This window comes from Gavialis gangeticus, unplaced genomic scaffold, assembly GCF_001723915.1.
Source record: "Gavialis gangeticus isolate Ggan-Ray unplaced genomic scaffold, GavGan_comp1, whole genome shotgun sequence".
Lineage (NCBI taxonomy): Eukaryota > Metazoa > Chordata > Crocodylia > Gavialidae > Gavialis > Gavialis gangeticus.
In genome coordinates, this window is record NW_017729027.1 from 4,432,141 (window position 1) to 4,445,685 (window position 13,545).

The 13,545-nt window shown below is 46.3% G+C and overlaps 2 protein-coding genes across 2 annotated transcripts in view; one reads left to right on the forward strand and one right to left on the reverse strand.

The window, feature by feature from the left end:
* The window catches only part of SNX14 (sorting nexin 14), a 152,241-nt gene that overhangs the window by 131,980 nt on the left and 6,716 nt on the right, over positions 1–13,545 (forward strand). Inside the window, exon 29 of the mRNA XM_019520388.1 lies at positions 5,478–5,480. The gene's annotated coding sequence lies outside the window, so the exon portion shown is untranslated. The remainder of the gene's footprint in view (positions 1–5,477; positions 5,481–13,545) is intronic.
* The window catches only part of NT5E (5'-nucleotidase ecto), a 50,340-nt gene continuing 37,732 nt past the window's right edge, over positions 938–13,545 (reverse strand). Inside the window, exons 7-9 of the mRNA XM_019520392.1 lie at positions 10,130–10,279; positions 6,072–6,272; positions 938–1,114 (exon numbers count right to left, since the gene is read on the reverse strand). Of these exons, the coding sequence (XP_019375937.1) occupies positions 954–1,114; positions 6,072–6,272; positions 10,130–10,279 (512 nt within the window). The 3' untranslated portion in view covers positions 938–953. The remainder of the gene's footprint in view (positions 1,115–6,071; positions 6,273–10,129; positions 10,280–13,545) is intronic.

Genomic DNA, 13,545 nt, shown 5'->3' on the forward strand with positions numbered 1-13,545 from the left:
GAAACTATGAAACTATCCTGCTGCTGAGCTTTTTACTTCGTAGCAGAGAACACATAGATGCTGCCCTAGCTGGCTGGGGCACAAGGGTGCTTTAGTGAGGGCAAAGGCTGTCTGCTGGCTAGCCCCACACTGGAGCACCCCCATGCCCCAGCCAGCCCCTCCACAGCACATTATGCAGTCCCAGATGCACATTCAAATGGTGCACCCAGAAGCAATAAGCTCCAGAGTTTGCTTTCCATGCACTGCATGTGTAGACATGTCCACTAAACTTGCTTGGGCTATTGACAATGGATTCTTTCTCAACTTTACTGGATGAGAGGAATTTGAGAGGAACTGAAGAATCCCCAAGTGATCAGGAGCGTACTTGTTACTGCTTCTACCACCATGCAAATCAATCTGTAGAACATGCTTTGTTTCAATACTGTGCCCCTCTTTGAAGCATGAGCTTGAGTTTGGGAGTGTGGAGAAGTGTGCTTGCACCTGCTGCTCTGAATTTGAGAACATACTGGCCAAGCCCCTCCTCTTGTTCTGCCTGATCATCTTCCTAGCTTTCACCTGGTTTGGGGATGAGTGACCCCAATAGTAGACTGTTCTCAGTGGTGTTAGATGACAGAACAAGGAGCAATGGTATCAAGTTGCAGCAAGGGAAATTTGGGTTAGATAGCAGGAAAAACTTTCTCACTAGGCGGGTAGCAAAGCACTGGAACAGGTTACCCAAAGAGGTTTTGGGTTCTCCTTTTGGAGGCTTTTAAAACCCAGGCAAAGTCATGGCTAGGATGATCTAGTTGGAGATGGTTCTGCTTTGAGCAGGGGGTTGGACTAGATCTCCTGAGGTCCCTTCCAACCCTAACTTTCTATGATACTCTCAATGCTGCTACCTGCCTACAGAGGTCAAATGTTTACAAAAAAGTGCAAGAGATGAGGAGAGAAACCCAAAAACATTGCTAGGAGAATTAACTGAAGCATAGGAATGTTACAATGAGCAAAACTGAAACCAGAGTAAGACTTCCTTGGATGAAATTTCCAGCGGAAAATTTCACTCGACCGTCAACTGCTGGAAAGACTTTTCCCATTCTGTCAAGGTAACGTGAGACTACATCAATGTCGAAATCACCTAGAGGAAAGAAAATTGTATGCAAGTTGTTATTGTATGCAACTGTATGTTGTTATAAAGCTAGTGCTACAGCTGCTATTAATCTTTGAGATGCTACTACTTTTAAATGCATGTTCCACTTGGGGAAAAAAAAGTAGAAAGTGTGTTCTTCCTGTTCAGGAGAAGGCACAATTCTATGAATTGGAGAGATTGGGGGGGGAGGAAGGGGGAAAGCTACTCACATGCCCTCCATGGAGAGGAATAGTCAGTCTTTTCATGTTGTCTGTGTCTGTTGCTGTCAACTTGCCTTTCACTAGATGAAGACATTCTCTTTCCATCAGTTTCCTTGGTTTAGCTGATGGACATGGACTAATGGACACATGGAGCAGTTTGAAAGGGGAGAGGGACCTGCTGCACCAGACTGCGCAGCACCTGTTATGCAATGGCATCTGCAGGAGCCTGCAGCAATGCAAGTGAGCAAAACTCTCCCAGCTTTAACCCTGCTTCATCCAGGGCTAAAGTAGGATGACTGAATTCATGTGTATTGTTGCAGGCTTGTACACACAAGTGTTGGAGCACAACAGCAGCTGCATGACAATTATGTAAAACATTTACCCAATGGTAGATAAAGGACTGGTGGGTTGGCTTACTCTGAAAAAGGCTCATCAATATCTCATTTGAGAAGGGAAAAGACAGAGCGGCAGGGCTGAAAGGGACCTCCAGAGGTCATGTAGTCCAACCCCCTGCTTGAGGCAACATAAGCCCTATCCAAACCATCCTCTACAATCCATGATTTAAGCTGAGGTTCCTAGAAGTAACCGCAGACCAGCAGTGACCAGCATACTGCAGGCAGGCAGCCAACTTTTTTTTTTAAATACTGAATCCTGTACTGAGTACAGTATAAAATGGGTTGGCTGCCAGGCTACAGTATGCCAGTCCCTGGTCATTTCTGGTCTGGCAGCCAGCCCTCCTGCAGATTGGCAGCTGACCCTGTGTGGCCCAGGGGTTGGGAACCCTGATCTAAGCTCTATGCAATAATACTGTCCATTCAGATACAACAGATGTAACATCTTAACTGGCCAGTGGTAAAGCAGGGGACCCATGGCAGCCAATGCCCCGCTTCTATCAAATGTCAATATATGCTCACAAGATTCCAGGAAGGGGGCTGTGCCCCCACTACAGAGGGAGGCAAAACCCCCACAGTCCATACAGAGGCAGGCAGAGCCTTCTGCAGTTCATACCAATTTGACCATGGGGTAACATTCCTTCCTAATTCCAAATATGGTGATTGGTCTGATACTGAGTGGATGGGCAAGACCCTCTAGCCAGGGACTTTGGGCTCTGGTCCAAGCAGAAGCATTGGTGCACCACAGTCAAAATCCCTAGCCTTGGCTGTAGCCAACACCTGATGCCTTTGAGGGCAGCTTAAAAACTCTCAAATGCATGTTGCAGAAGGCTGGGGGAGGGCAACCAGCAAAGCCCAGAAGCATGGGAAATGCCATTGTAGAATATAGGCATAGTTATGCCTAGATCATCCCTGATCAAAAGCTATCCAATCTCTCCTTGAACACCTCCAGTGATGGAGAGTCCATAACTGCCCTGAGCTATTCCATTGCCTCACTATTCCAGCAGCAAAGAGTTTTTTTCTGGATAGCCAATCTAAACTTACTTTGCTGCTATATAAAAGCATTAGGCTACATCCTCTTCTCTGCAGCAAGAGAGAAATGGTGTTGTCCCTCTTCAAGGCAACTTTCAGGTATTTCAAGACTGCCATCATGCCCGCTCTTGAGCACCTTTTCTACATGCTGAGCATGCCTAGGTCCTTCAGCGTCTCCTTATATGACTTGCTTTTCAAGCCCTTTAATTATTTTTGCCTACCTCCTAGGTCTTCACCTTCTCCACATCCTTTTTAAAATGTGGAGCCCAGAACTACACACCATGCTCCAGATAAGAGGGCTCTAACCAGTGCTGAGTAGAGGCACTCTCACCTCCAATGTCTTGCACCTAATGCTTCTATTGATGCAGCCCAAAACTGCAGATTCATTGAGTCTGTAATCTATTAAGACTCCCAAGTCCTTTTCCATAGTGCTGCTACCTAATTAGGTGTCACCCATTTTATATTTATGTTCTTGATTTATTTCTCCTGAGGTGTAGCACCTTGCATTTGTCCATACTGAACTTCATCATGTTAGCTCTACCTCAGCTATTCTAACATGTCAAAATCCTTCTGAATTACACTTGCATTCTTCCAATGTGTTCACAGTCCTTCTCAGTTTCATGTTATTTGCAAACTTGATCAAGAAGCTTTCTATGTCAGTATCCAAATCATTAATAAATGCATTGAATAGCATTAGGCCCAGGACTGACCCTTGTGGGACTCCACTCAAAATCTGCTATTCTGCTATGGTCCTGTTAATAAATACCCTTTGCTTGTGGCTATTGAACCAGTTATTTATCCATCTTGTAGTAGTTTTATCCAGCCCACATTTCTCAAATTTGTTTATGAGAAAGTTGTGCAAGACCTTGTCAAAAGCCTTGCTGAAGTCCAAATATGCTATATCCACAGTATACCCTTAATCCACATAACTAGTTACATTATCAAAGAAGGAGATCAAGTTTGTTTGACAAGATTTGTTCTTTTATAAATCCATGCTGGCTGCTTGTGATAAGCCTTTTCTCTTCTAGGTGCTTGCAAATGGCCTTCCTTAGGATATGCTCTAGTAACTTCTCAGGTGTTGAGGTGAGGCTAACTGGTCTGCAGTTTCCTGGCTGCTCCTCCTTGCCATTTTTGTTAGAGGAGAACTACATTAGCCCTTTTTCAGTCTTCTGGTACCTGGCCCATCTCCCACAACTTCATGAAGATCATTACCAAGGGCTGATATGTCCTCTGCCACTTTCCTCAGTGCCATGGGATGAAGCTCATCTGACCCTGCTGACTTGAATTCATTCAGACCCAACAAAAACTCTGACAGTGTCTTTTGTTATCTCATCTCTCAGTTTGCCCCCTTCCTTATCCAGATAATCTGTTTTAGGTGTATAGCTACAGCTTAATATTTTTTGTGAAGCCTGAAGCAAAATAGCTGTTGAGTGCATCTGCCTTCTTTATGTCTTCTGTTAGGAGTTTCCCATGGCTTGTTAAGAGTGGACCCACAGCTTCCTTTATGGGCAGCTAGTGACTTCCAAGTCACGGGGGGCATTTGCCCCCTCTGACACGAGTCAGTGATTGATTGTGCTGCCTGGGGGGTGGTGCAGGGAGCGGTCCCTGGCGGCCAATCTCACTCACCAAAAGGCAGCTGCACTGCTTCCGGAAGTCCTGCAGCCACTTCTGGAAGCAGTGTGGCTGCTTTTGCTGGCAGCCCCGCTCCCTTGTCAGTGCTCGCAGGGGCACCAGTACTCCTGGCTGCCCCACTGCCTGCCACCTAAACAGGGAGCATGGCCTGACAGGGAATGCACCAGCACACTCAGGGGGTGCACACCCCCCCCCACGTGTTGCCACTGGTATCCTTAGTGTTTCTTTTCTGGTCGACATATAAAACCCCTTGTTGTCCTTAACCTCCTTTACCAGGTGCACATCATTCTTTAGCTTTGCCTTCCTGATTTTGTCCCTGAAGGTTCTTGCTTTTTCATAGTGTGCGTCCTTGGTGACCTGTCCATTTCCTCATTGCTTGTATGCTTTTCTTTTGCCTTTGAGGCATTTCAGAAGCTTTTTGTGCAGCCACATTGGTCTCTTGCCATCCTTCTTGTGTTCCCATTTTGTGGGCAGTCTCTTGTTGGGCTTCTAATGCGTTTAGAAGCACCCAGCCCTCCTAGGTGCCATTATCATTCAATCTATCCTTCTATGACACCATGACTAACTTACTGAGTCAAATTAAATCCACGTTTTTTAAATCTAGTGTCCTAATTTTGCTGACCTCATGCTCTCCCTGCTCAGGATCTGGAATTCTATCATATTGTGATAGCTTCCTCCCAAGTTACCCATCACCTTCACATCCTCCACTTCTTCCTTGTTGGTCTGCACAAGATCCAAGACAGATCTTGTTGTAAACCCTAGTTGTACCTTCCACTTTCTGGAGCAGGAAGTTCTCTTCCACACAAGATGGGAACTGGCTTGACATTTTGTGTTTGGTTGAATTGTTCTTTAGCAGATGTCCACAAAACTGAAGTCTCCCATCAGTACCATCCCACAGCTTTTGGATAGATTTGTCACTGGCTTGGAGTGCCTCATTTACCTCTTCCTGATTTAGTGGCCTCTAATAAATTCCCACCATTATACTGACACTGTATCTTTCATCTGCTAAGCCACAAGAATTTCTGCTGCCTGGTGAACGTTTCAGCACCTTGGCTGCATGTACTTGGTTATCAAGACTCTTCTTTTAGATGGTAGAAGGTTTGAAGTGTAAATGAAAGCTGTCACTTCTTTTTGATTCATTACTAATGCCCAGAACATGTATGTGCCCCTTGATCATGCTTCTGATCCATTCCTTGAAATGGTACCCTCTTCCCTGACAAAGTGGTCCTTGTTTTGTATTGGTGTATGCTGTTTCACATGGCCACAAAATCTCATAGTAAGGAGGGCAGACTCCAGTGGCAATCACAGATGCCCTGTGTGTGTCTGGGTATCGGACCCAACTTTTGAGAGATGGTAGGACGTTGTCTTGGGTTGTGTCAGGGTTAACAGTAGTTTTACTAAGAGGTTAGATTATGGATTTGTATAGGATGGTTTGGGTAGGGATGATCCTGCCCCAGGCAGGGGGTTGGCCTAAATGACCTTTGGAAGTCCCGTCCAACCGTACTTCCCTGATTTCTCTGTGATGCTGGGCTTAAAGCAAGACCATTAACTGAGCATTCAGAGACTGGAAACAAGTTACATTAATTTCTTTTGAGATGGAAGAGGGTCTTAAAAAGCTTCTAATATTAATATTTGGGTGATTTTTATTAATATCTACTACACTGCTATCATGGAGCCTCCTGTACTTACCACGACTATGGTTCAGTGATTTCTCTTTCAGCATATTGTAACCATCTCCTCCCTGATACAGAAATGAAGGAAGAATCACTGTATATGTTTTGTCCATTTCGAGTGGTACGTAGGTGGGTACTCTACAGGCAGTGCAAAGAACTTCAATGCTAACAACTCTGTTTCCTGGTGTTCTGGAGACATCATAGACCACATGGATGCCTAAGGAGATATGCGTGTTTTAAATATACAGACTCTATCAGGTATTTTGAGTCCATATAAAATGTTTAGAGATGGTTTAAAATGACACACCATTAACTTCTTTCTGTTAAGAATTAGACCTGTATTACTTGAAATCAGGTGTTGGCAACCTTTTAGCGGTGGCTGGCTGAATTACCGCATCTTGGTCGGAAGACAGGATGCTGCCACCACTGCTTCTTCACTGCTGCTGAGTCAGAAGCCCATCAGTTAGTTCCCATCATTACCAAATTGCTGCCAACATCCTAAAATTGTTCAGTGGTCCAGATCTCATCTGTTGGCCATAGGATTCTAACTCCTGTTGTAAATACTTTTCTGCTCTGTCCTTTTGTGCACACACCAGCCTTTTTATTTTACTCAAGAAAGTACACAAGGCAGTGGAACTTGCACCCCTTTGTCTACCCTGTTCCCCATTCCCTTTGTGGCTGCTCCACAAACAAATCATAAATGACCCAATAGAATTATAATATTGAATATAAGACACCTTGCCCTTCTCACTACTTCTTTCTGACCCTTCTGCCTGCCTCCTCCCTCTCTCTTTGATGCACAGAGTAGTCTATGTCCTTTTACAGAATCTGATGAAGGGAGCTTGGTCTAATGAAAGCCTGCATCTCCGATTTAGTTGAGAGCAGGCTGGGGCTGGCCCAAGTCTGCAGCAGCTGCTGGCCCCAGCCTGCTCTTGTCCAGCTGCAGGCAGCTGCCTGCCCCTGCTGCAGCTGCTGGGTTGCGCCATGCCCCAAATGCCCCAGGGCACCTTACCCCAATCCCCCCAGTGCGTCGGAGCCCAGCAGCTGCAAGCAGGCGGTGCCCGCCACTCCCAGGGCTGCAGCAGGGGCAAGCAGAAACCTGCAGCCAGACAAAAGCAGGCTGGGGCCAGTGGCCACTGCAGGCTTACACCAACAGCAGTTCTAGACTCTTCCCGCTGCACTGCCCGTCTCCAGCCTACACCAGGGCATGGTACAGTCCAGCAGCTACAGGGAGCTGGCATAAGCCAGCTGTTCCAAGGACCGCTGCAGCAGGAGCTGGGGTGAGTGGGGACAGGCAGAGCCCCGAGGGGCTCGGGACGTGGTGCAGCCCAGTGGCTGCAGGCAGCTGGTGCTGTCAACTCCCGGAGCTGCTGCAGCCAGGGCTGGGGTGAATGCTGCACCCTGCACTGCCTGGGGCTCTGCTTGTCCACTCATCCCAGCCTGTGCTGGAGCGGCCCCAGGAGCAGCTGACACAAGGAACCTATCCCTATTTCTTACATTATAAAGTAGACTCGCTTTATGCAAATTTGATTTATGTGGTATTCTCCAGGCCTATGCTGATCACGTATATGCAAATTTACTTCGCATATAATGAATTTCGGGTACAAAAGGGTCATCACATAAGAGCAAGCTTGCATAAATTGAACCTGCGTAAATTAAGGGAAACCTGTATAGAAAAAAGAGGGGAAAGAGGAGGCACTAAATCCTTATGAGGCACAAAGCAGCAGCCTCTGCTTTGGAATCCTAGAACTTCTCTACAATCTGTGAGCAGTTGGACACCTGCATGCTGACAGCTCAGTGCTCAGCACAATGGCTGCAGCAAGCAGCAATATGGAGCTCAACAATAGGAAATGCTAACAAAAAGACAACTGTCCAGAGATCAAGAAAGGAGCAGTAATTAGATGCTACACTGTGCTGCTGGGAGGTGTTCCCTCGGTCTCAATTCATGGCCCTTGAACCTTCTTCTGAAGTTAGACACCTCAGCCTTTTCTTTCCGGAGGCAGCTGGAGGAGAGCTCCCGCTGCCCTTCCTTCTTTTTCCAATAGCTCAGTCAGGATTTAAAAAAAAAAAACTCTCTTCAATAAACTTAGTCTGTAGCTGACAAAGCTGTACCTTTATCCTGTCTGGGAAAGCAACCTGAAGCAACCTCCAGGCTGCCAGCTATGAATAAAGGGTGCAGGGAGGAGAGGGCTTTATCTCTTGAAGCTTTTTCACTTTGCCATATGCTATACCTGCTTTTCCCCTACCCTGTGACTGTGCAGAGAAAGGGGGAAAGCTGGTTTCCTGTGCTCACTGGATAGAACAGTCATTGAATCAGAAAATGAAACAAAGCCCCCCTTCCCAGGGAGCGTCCTACTCGCTGCGAAATTTTGGCCAGTGTTTCGAAGCTGTTTCGAGCTCAATACAGCAAAACCAAAATGAAACAAAACCCTTTGAAACAGCTTCAAAACGAAACAAGGGAACTCAAAACGTTTCAAAAGTTTCTAAAGGTTTTGAGTTTTGAAGCCAGGCTTACTGGCTTCAGCGCCGGTAGCGGGGGCCCCGTACAAGCTGATCTGTCCCAGCCCTGCTTGCCCCAGACAGCAGCACCTGGCTCCTGTCAGCCGGCAAGCAAATTGGGGACCTGCTGGCACCTCCAGGAAGGCTGCAGGGGCTGTACTGGAGTCCTCCTGGCGGTGCGTGCCCCCAAACTGCTTGCCAGATGAGAGGAGCTGGGTGTTGCCGCCTAGGGCTGGCAGTAGCACCGATCTTCTCGGAGCTGGTCCCAGGTAGCAGCACCTGGCTTCTCATCTGGCAGGCAGATTGGGGGCTTGCACCCCTGGAAGGCCTCTGGTACAGCCCCTGCAGCACCCCCAGGGGTGCAGGCGAGCCCCTGATCTGCCTGCTGCGTTTTATCTTTCACCATAATAACCTATGGGCAAAACATCAAAGCAGCGTTGAAACAGCAAAACTGTTTCAACGAAATGGAACAATGGTTTCAAAACTTGAAACAAAACACCGTTCTGTCAAAACGGAAGTTGAATCGGCACAGTGCTGTTTCGCAGAGCCCTACTACCTGCTGTCTTGTGATAACTGCCTTTTTCTTTCTGGCTCAATGAATAGTTGTCATTCATGCCAAGTGAAGCGGTTTCAATGGGGAAGAGACTTTTGACATGTTTCCTGCTTGGAGAATTGGCATAAGTGCGTCTGAAAACGCACAGGAAAGACTTAATCCCAGGTCCCCTGCATCCTGGGGAGCACTCTAACCACTAAATGGTTGGGCAAAAATGGAGGGGTGTAGGAGAAGCCTGATACATTTAGCCTGCTTGAAGAAAACCTGCCCTACTGAGACCTTCAAGTGACAAATTTGTAGATCCCAGTGGGGCTTAGGCATCAGCTACACACTGAGCTGTTCTGTTCTGTCAAAACTGAGGCGCATCTTAGCATAGCCAGAAGCAGAATTTTAGGTGTCTGGGGAACTCAACTGACAAAAAACACAGGAAAGCCTATGGACTTTGGGGACCTCCAGGGTTGGGAAACAGTTGGGCAGGGGCTTTGACCATTGCATGGGTTTCAGGGGCTTAAGTCCTGTTGTGTATGTAACAAAAAAGAAAAACAGCTTGGCCAGATGGCCTTTTATTCAATGCTTCCATATAGTCTGCTGTACAGCAGTTTAAGGAACAATGGCACAGCACTAGTTGCAATTAATTCTTAATGCATTATAACTCACAACCAGACACCACAACCTAATGAAGGACTAAAAGCAGGACAGAATAGCCCTTGGCATCCCTGCAAACTCATCCTTCAGTTATCAGTCTTGTAGACAGAACACCCCCTACCTTACTCAGAGCCCATACCCTGATTGATTGCAACTTGGAATAGTCATACCACCCTGTGTGGTGAAGATTCAGGTGCAGCTTTGCTCCCGTGCATGCCTAAATTAATTAATTGAACCCACACAAACTGCACAGGGTCAGCATGAAGGAGCATGCATTTTCAGACTACTCTGGTTGCTGGCTGTGGCAGTGCTTTAGATGCCTAAATAGTAACATGGCAACATGTAGAAAGAGTGAGAACATACGGAAGGTAACTCACCCCCAACCTGCAGCAGCTCACCGGTTCCTCTTCCATATCTGTGCACACTGTGCTCAAATGCTTCCTTCAGTGTGCACCCTTTTAACACGAGCAGATCAAAAGTCATTCCAAATGGCAACACAGCCAATAGATCCTCCATAGTAATAGTGCCTGAGTGGGATAAGATTTAACGTGAATCAATAGATATTCTTCTCACACCCAGATATCTTATAAAAATGGCTTCAGATCCCTGAGTATTGTGCTATTTGACCATGGATCAGCACATGCATCATTAGAAGCACTGCAAGGGGCAGATTAAGAACACGGCCATTATCCTACTTCTCCATGCTGAGGGCTGATTATGTCTTCCCTTGAAGTACCTTGTGTCAGAGAGGACACTATGTCAAATGGACTTGGGGTGTAATCCAATATCGTGACTTCTATTCCAAGATTTTATATTCTATAGTCCTTTCCACCACTTATACAGCTACTGGTTCACAGTGCATAGAGCAGGAAATGTGATTTCTTGATGCAATTCTCTTTACAGTCTTTTCCTGTGCTTGGATATTTTCAAAGCCACTGCAGTCTTCTGCTAAGTTTCTACATTATTTTGTCTAAAATTAACTTGTAGCCTTGGGATTTTGTTTTTCTAGCAACTTGTAAAGATGTTTCATGCTCAACAAGCACTTTTTCTTTGGTGTGGCAACAGATATCAACTTTCAGATGTATGAGTCACTGTCTGGGGTCATTACTAGGACTGTTCCATCTACCCTATCTGCACTTGTAGATATTGCAACTTTCAATTAAATGCTGTGCTGTGTTTTGGGCACCACATTCACACAGGGGACTGTCCAAGCTGTTCATCTTGTAAAGTGTTGTTTTGAAGCATCCATATCTAGATCAGTCTATTCAGCTTGACCCGTACTTCTCTGTCAAGGTTGTGCCCAGTAGGGGACTCATTTGATGTTGGTATAAAATGCTGCAGGAATAGGTCTGACTTCCCAGTGGTTGGCCCAATCTGTTGTTACCCGTGGGTTTGGTTCAGCATCCCCAATCTCTTCCAAGAGCTTGTGGGCTTCACGTACAAATGGTTTACAACTTTTGTGCCTCTTAAGCCTCCATCAGTTTGGGTCTTAAGTTAATAGATGATGGAGCAGGTGATTTCATCATCTCTTGCCTCTATTGCTAGTATTGCTAGTTAGGCTCTGTCATCTTGTACTCTTGGGCATTAGACCAAGTGATATGGGGAGTACAGCTGTGCAAGTATAAGTTGTGCAACCTTTTGAGTCTCTGCACATTAAGTATAGTGTTGAGCTTTTTAGTGTGACAACTTCTGGACCATACAGAAGCAAAATATTCTGCTGGGTCATATATCATTACAAGTGCAGTGGTTCTGAGCACTTTGAAGTTGGCACCTCATGTCATCCTGGCTAAACATCTCCAAGCAGCTACCTGTGCTGAGACTTTACTGCTGGCCTTCTGGATATGATGTTTATAGGTGAGGGAACAGTTTAATGCATCTCCTAGGTAGGCTGAGGTATGCTCATGCTCAACAAGCTGAAAGTTTACAATATGAATAGAAAAAGTCACTAGAAAAGCAACTGGTACTTGTGAAGTTCAGTCAGTGTTTCATTTATGTTGCTTGCTTGCAGAGAAGGTGTGGAGAACAAAGGCTTAGGAGCTTTCCAGTAGTTCGTGCACTCTGGTCATATGCATAGCTTAGTCCTCACTCCTCCAAACCAGCAGATCAGAGGATGCCAAGGCTGAGATCTGAAAGTTATTAGAGCTCCACGCTTTCCACAGTCCCTTATTATGTGACAAAGCACAGCAGCCAGAGCTGCATCATGTAACCATTTAACACGAGAAGGGAAGAACTCCTTATCCACCTGTGCTGAGCAGACTGAGGACCAGGCAAGACTAGTACTCACATGGGCACCAGCATGAGTGCAGCTGCACCAGCCTCATGCCAAGGACATAGTTTGACCGTAAGCTCTTTTAAGCCTTTACCTGACCCAATTTCATGTAGTGATACAATCCTAATTTGCCATTAATACCCCTGTTATGTGTTTAAACTCATCTGGCCTGGTGAGCTGGATGTGGTTACTAGGCAAGCCTGCAGATCCTGTGCTACGTGCAGCGCCCACGGTGCGGAATCTAGCCTGCACACACTGGCCCTGCACTGGAGCTTGCACTGTATGTGGCATGCGGGAGGTACTGGCCTCACATGCTGCACAGGTACAGGAGCGAGCACAGGGCATGTGCTACATGTAGTGCCCCACTGACTCAGTACTTTTGGAAGTACTAAAGCACCGTGTAGTAACCACTGTACTGTGCCATGCATGCCATGCATGGTTAGATTTTGCCACTATGTTGCCCTAGCAGTGTGCTATACTGGGGGAGTATGCCACTATGGTGATTTAACTGCCAGTCACGTGTAGGCGCATGTGATCACTATATAATCATAGTGCACTGTATGGCAATGTAGTGCTTTCCTACATCACCCTGGCAAAATGTATAGACGTGCCCATAGTGTATTTCAGTGATGAAATATGTGAGTGGTTTGGGTCAAGATGGAGATGCTGAGGGACTTTTAACAGGAAACTTAAATTGAAGGCTTCTCAGTGTTCTCTGTTTATGGATCCTGCCCAAATGTTCTCTCCTATTTACATAGCCTTCACAAAATCACAAGGCAGTCTTGCTAATTTTGGCCTATGTTGCTTCTCCTACTGGCTTACAAAATATAGAACATAGTAGGGGTTGAAAGAAAAAGCTTCTGTAGTTCCAAGACTGCCAGGCAGCAAAATATAAGCAAAGCTGGCCAGGCTGTCATAATCAAAGCAGTCTCCCAGGTTTTTTAATTTACAAGAGACAGCACCGGCTCCCCAGACAGCCTTGCCTCTGCTCCTTTGCTGTTACACCTCCTGTAAAGCACACCCAGAAATTGGCTCCAAAAGCAGCTCTCTGAGACTATTATTTGGGTGAATCTTGCAAACACATCTTTGTATTTCATCTTTAGCTTGGCTTTTGGTTCTGTACGACCAAGAGAAACTCCTGCCATAAGCAGAAGTTAAACATTTGTGTAAGTGTCTGCACAATCAGGGCTACTGTCATTAACTTGGGAGCACAGGTGTCAGAAGGCTGGGGCTAATCCCCACACCAAATGTGGGGTAGAGGGTAGGGCCACAGAGCCACAGGTCATGGGCTCCAGGCTACTGCAGTGGGGGTGGGGGTGTGGGGAGAGGTGTGCACACTCAGATAAGCAGTCAGGATCACAGCCCTGGCATGTGGGTTACTGCCCAGCATGGCAGACAGGAAAGTCTCAGTCTACGCTGAAGGGGAAGGGTGGGGGGAAGGGGGAGAAGCATGAAATGTTTAAGAAGAGAAAAGCACTTTTTAGGTTGAAAAAAATCAGCGCAAGAACAACTGGATAAAAACTG